The 5,000-nt window shown below is 33.5% G+C and overlaps 1 protein-coding gene and 1 pseudogene across 1 annotated transcript; both read left to right on the top strand.

Moving 5' to 3' along the window:
• The first annotated feature begins 1,511 nt into the window (after positions 1-1,511).
• LOC123423789 lies at positions 1,512-4,882 on the top strand (annotated as a pseudogene).
• Positions 1,686-3,387, top strand: LOC123423788 (NAD(P)H-quinone oxidoreductase subunit 1, chloroplastic). The gene has a single exon (XM_045107890.1). It carries the CDS (start codon positions 2,695-2,697, stop codon positions 3,256-3,258), a length of 564 nt encoding a protein of 187 aa, XP_044963825.1. The 5' UTR covers positions 1,686-2,694; the 3' UTR covers positions 3,259-3,387.
• Positions 4,883-5,000: the final 118 nt, after the last annotated feature.

The following is a 5,000-nucleotide window of genomic DNA, read 5'->3' as shown; positions in this document are numbered from 1 at the left end:
GATCTTCTTTCTCCAATCTTGGATTAGGGAAGAAGGAGATATTTGCGACTACTGGCGGTTTCATTATGGGGCAGCTCATGATCTTCATATCGATCTATTATCCACCTCTGTATCTATTCTTTCTTAGCTAAACAGGTGGAAGATCTATCCAATTTGGTTATATTATATCATGGACTCGAAAAACGGATCTGAATTTGACTGAAATGCACGATCTTCACAGGTATCACTTTTCACGATACCTAAAAGGTGGAATAGCGATTTTCGAACCATTTCCTATAAGAGAATGGTTTCCATTACTTTGAGAAATGGATTCTTATATCAAACTATAGCTATTGCATTAAAGAAGAAAAGAAACTAATAGAAGTCGAAGACGCGGAATGATAGTGAATAGAGAGAAAGATTCTTCTGATTTTCTTGTTCCTGAAAATATTCTATCTATCTACTAGACGCCGTAGAGAATTTAGAATATTTATGTCTTTCAATTCTCGTACTCGTAATTGGAAAGTTATGGAAGGAGACCCATCATTTTGCAATGAAAACAACATATAAAACTCTGGACAATTTCGAAATCAGGCCAAGCGTCTTAATACATATGCAAAAAAATTCATTATTGGCCCACCATTGATTAGAAGATTTAGCTTGTATGAATCGCTATTGGTTTGATACGAATAATGGCAATCGTTTCAGTATGTTAAGGATACAGATGTATCCACAATTCATTTAGAGTTACTTAATAGTCTATTTCTTATACCATATCTCTATCCCGTGAAATTCTCGAGCCAAAAGATGGATGCCTATGCTGTGTTTCATTTTGCTAAATGATATCAATTAAATGGTGTATCAATTCCATAAATTGCATATAGCAATAAATAAATCAGCAAAATTCTTTCTACTATATTTAGATAGAAGAAACATTTCTTCTATCTAAAATAGTAGAAAGAATGTACCCTTCTATCCAAATCCAATTTGCATCGATAAAAAAAATCCAAATTCCAGTAGTAGATGAATAATTGCAAATTTGTGTGTGTACGAGATTAGAATAACTTCAAAATAACTGACATAATTTTTTATTTTTCCTGATCAGAAAAATACATGAAAAAGAAAGGAGGTAGAAAAATTTTAGGATTTATGGTTAAAGAAGAAAAAGAAGAAAACAGGGGTTCTGTTGAATTTCAAGTATTCAGTTTCACCAATAAGATACGGAGACTTGCTTCACATTTGGAATTACACAAAAAAGATTTTTCATCGGAAAGAGGTCTACGAAGACTTTTGGGAAAACGTCGACGTTTGCTGGCTTATTTGGCAAAGAAAAATAGAGTACGTTATAAGAAATTAATCGGTCAGTTGAATATTCGGGAGCAGTAATTTAATCCTTCAAATTTTTTTCTTGTTTTATTATTTTTTTAGTAGTCTTTATAGTAGTCTTAGATTTTTCATTTTGATGAGCCTCACTTTGAGGAATTCATGGAATAATCCATTTTCATGGAATAATGAATTAAGGAAGAAAGGATATGAGTCTACCGCTTACAAAAAAAGATCTCATGATAGTCAATATGGGCCCTCAACACCCATCAATGCATGGTGTTCTTCGACTGATCGTTACTCTTGATGGTGAGGATGTTATTGATTGTGAACCCATATTAGGGTATTTACACAGAGGAATGGAAAAAATCGCGGAAAACCGAACGATTATACAATACTTACCTTATGTAACAAGGTGGGATTATTTAGCTACTATGTTTACAGAAGCAATAACAGTAAATGCACCAGAATTCTTGGAGAATATTCAAATACCACAAAGAGCCAGCTATATTAGGGTAATTATGTTAGAGTTAAGCCGTATAGCTTCTCACTTGCTATGGCTTGGACCTTTTATGGCGGATCTCGGCGCACAGACTCCTTTTTTCTACATTTTTAGAGAGAGAGAATTAATATATGATCTATTTGAAGCTGCTACAGGTATGCGAATGATGCACAATTACTTCCGCATCGGAGGAGTAGCCGCCGATCTACCTTATGGATGGATCGATAAATGTTTAGATTTCTGTGATTATTTTTTACGCGGAGTTGTTGAATATCAACAACTTATTACACAGAATCCCATTTTTTTAGAGCGAGTTGAAGGAGTAGGTTTTATTAGCGGAGAAGAAGCAGTAAATTGGGGCTTATCGGGACCTATGTTACGAGCTTCTGGAATACAATGGGATCTTCGTAAAGTGGATCCTTATGAGTCTTACAACCAATTTGATTGGAAAGTCCAATGGCAAAAAGAAGGCGATTCATTAGCTCGCTATTTAGTACGAGTTGGTGAAATGAGCGAATCCATCAAAATAATTCAACAAGCTATAGAAAAAATTCCTGGAGGACCTTATGAGAATTTAGAAGTCCGACGCTTTAAGAAAGAAAAGAATTCTGAATGGAATGATTTTGAGTATAAATTTCTTGGTAAAAAACCTTCCCCCAATTTTGAATTGTCAAGGCAAGAGCTTTATGTAAGAGTGGAAGCCCCAAAAGGTGAATTAGGGATTTATCTAGTAGGAGATGATAGCCTTTTTCCCTGGAGATGGAAAATCCGTCCACCCGGTTTTATTAATTTGCAAATTCTTCCTCAACTAGTTAAAAAAATGAAATTGGCTGATATCATGACGATATTAGGTAGTATAGATATCATTATGGGGGAAGTTGATCGTTGAAATGATAATAGATAGGGTAGAGGTAGAAACTATCAATTCTTTTTCGAAATCGGAATTATTAAAAGAAGTCTATGGACTGATATCGATTCTACCCATTTTGACCCTCCTTTTAGGAATTACAATAGAGGTACTCGTAATTGTGTGGTTAGAAAGAGAAATATCTGCGTCGATACAACAACGTATTGGTCCTGAATATGCTGGCCCCCTGGGCCTGCTTCAAGCTATAGCAGATGGGACTAAACTACTTTTTAAAGAAGATATTCTGCCATCGCGAGGAGATATTTCTTTATTTAGCATTGGACCTTCTATAGCAGTCATATCAGTTTTATTAAGTTTTTTAGTTATCCCTTTGGGATATCATTTTGTTTTAGCCGATCTTAGTATTGGTGTTTTTTTATGGATTGCCATTTCAAGTATAGCTCCTATTGGTCTTCTTATGGCAGGATATAGCTCAAATAATAAATATTCTTTTTCAGGCGGTCTACGAGCTGCTGCTCAATCCATTAGTTATGAAATACCATTAACTTTTTGTGTGCTAGCAATATCTCTACGTGTGATTCGTTAAAATAGGATCTTTTTCCTATAAAATCCATTAACTATTTATATTCCTTTTCTTATTTAGTATTTGGGTTGGTAAGTTAAACTAGATAGCTATATGAGTGAAATAAAACAGCTTCTAAATTTGTAGTAAAAAGAAAAAAATCTCATTTTCTACGTACAAGAAAAAAGTGGAAGTAAACATAAAGAGTGTAAACTCTTTATCCCAAGGTTGATATTTTTTAATTACTCATCATATCTTGAAGCGGGCAAGAATAAAGGATTCACAATATGGAATTCCATTATTAGAATACTCCTAGTTATTACTATAACTTAAAAATTCATAAGAAGAATCCACCAAAAGTTAGTGAAGGGTTAGGAACACTAAAGTACATAAAGGATTAGTAATGGAAAATCTAAAACATTAGAGATTTTTTCCCGTAAAAGGAATCATAATAAGGACTTGCAATTTGTAGAAATTATCAAGTAGTACTTTCTTCGGATTCCGATCCAGAGTATGTTCCCATTCACTTGTTAAGGAAATGGCTATCAAGAACGAATTAACCCTTTATCCATTTTTTCTTTTTAAATACCCCCTTCCCGGGGGAAAGAAGAATAGTAAAAAAGATATGGAGTGCACTAGAAAAAATTTGCATTATTTCCTTCCTCTATTCATGCAGAATTGCTCATGAACTAATACTCCACTCTTTCCATTTATTAATTGAATTCCTATAACAAAACAAGTACCAAGTGTTTTATTCCAAGATTAAGTTATTACTGAACAAAGAAAAATTTGGAATATATTATAAAGGATGAGATCAATTCAGAAGCGCTTTTTCTTATTCTAGCAGACGGAATTCCTTTGGTCTAATTTAGGACTTTCAAATCTATTTTATTTTACCTAATTCTATCTATGCCCCAGGGGCTAGGAACAGAACAAAACAGTCCTTTCCTTTTTCTGATCATAGAGAAGCCGTATGAAGCTAAGGTTTCATGTACGGTTTTGAAATAGCGGTGGGAACTGTGATGTTATCATCGACTATGATTATCTAACAGTTCAAGTACAGTTGATATAGTTGAAGCACAGTCAAAATATGGTTTTTTTGGATGGAATATTTGGCGTCAGCCTATAGGCTTTCTGGTTTTTTTAATTTCTTCTTTGGCAGAATGTGAAAGATTACCCTTTGATTTACCAGAAGCAGAGGAAGAATTAGTAGCAGGTTACCAAACTGAATATTCCGGTATCAAATATGGTTTATTTTATCTTGTTTCTTACCTAAATTTATTAGTTTCTTCTTTATTTGTAACAGTTCTCTACTTGGGCGGGTGGAATTTCTCTATTCCCTATATATCCTTTTTTGATTTTTTCCAAATGAATAAAGCAGTTGGAATTTTGGAAATGACAATGGGTATATTTATTACATTAACTAAAGCTTATTTATTTCTCTTCATTTCTATCACAATAAGATGGACTTTACCAAGGATGAGAATGGATCAGTTATTAAATCTTGGATGGAAATTTCTTTTACCTATTTCCCCTGGGCAATCTATTATTAACAACCTCTTCTCAACTTGTTTCACTATAAATAAGATAATACAATAATAGATAGTAAGAATATTTTCAACACAAAAGCTCTCCCAAACAAGAGAAAGAAACATATCTTTTTCATAGATATTTAGAATGAATATGTTCCCTATGGTAACTGGGTTCATGAGTTATGGTCAACAAACAATACGTGCTACAAGGTACATAGGTCAAAGTTTCATAAC

Source organism: Hordeum vulgare, unplaced genomic scaffold (genome assembly GCF_904849725.1).
Source record: "Hordeum vulgare subsp. vulgare unplaced genomic scaffold, MorexV3_pseudomolecules_assembly, whole genome shotgun sequence".
NCBI lineage: Eukaryota > Viridiplantae > Streptophyta > Magnoliopsida > Poales > Poaceae > Hordeum > Hordeum vulgare.
The sequence above is the reverse complement of the archived record's forward strand: the minus strand, read 5'-3'. Positions and strand labels throughout refer to the sequence as shown.

What these genes read in the sequence shown, in the direction of transcription:
- LOC123423788 (XM_045107890.1), top strand. Translation starts at nt 2,695, where the DNA reads ATGATAATAGATAGGGTAGAGGTAGAAACTATCAATTCTTTTTCGAAA.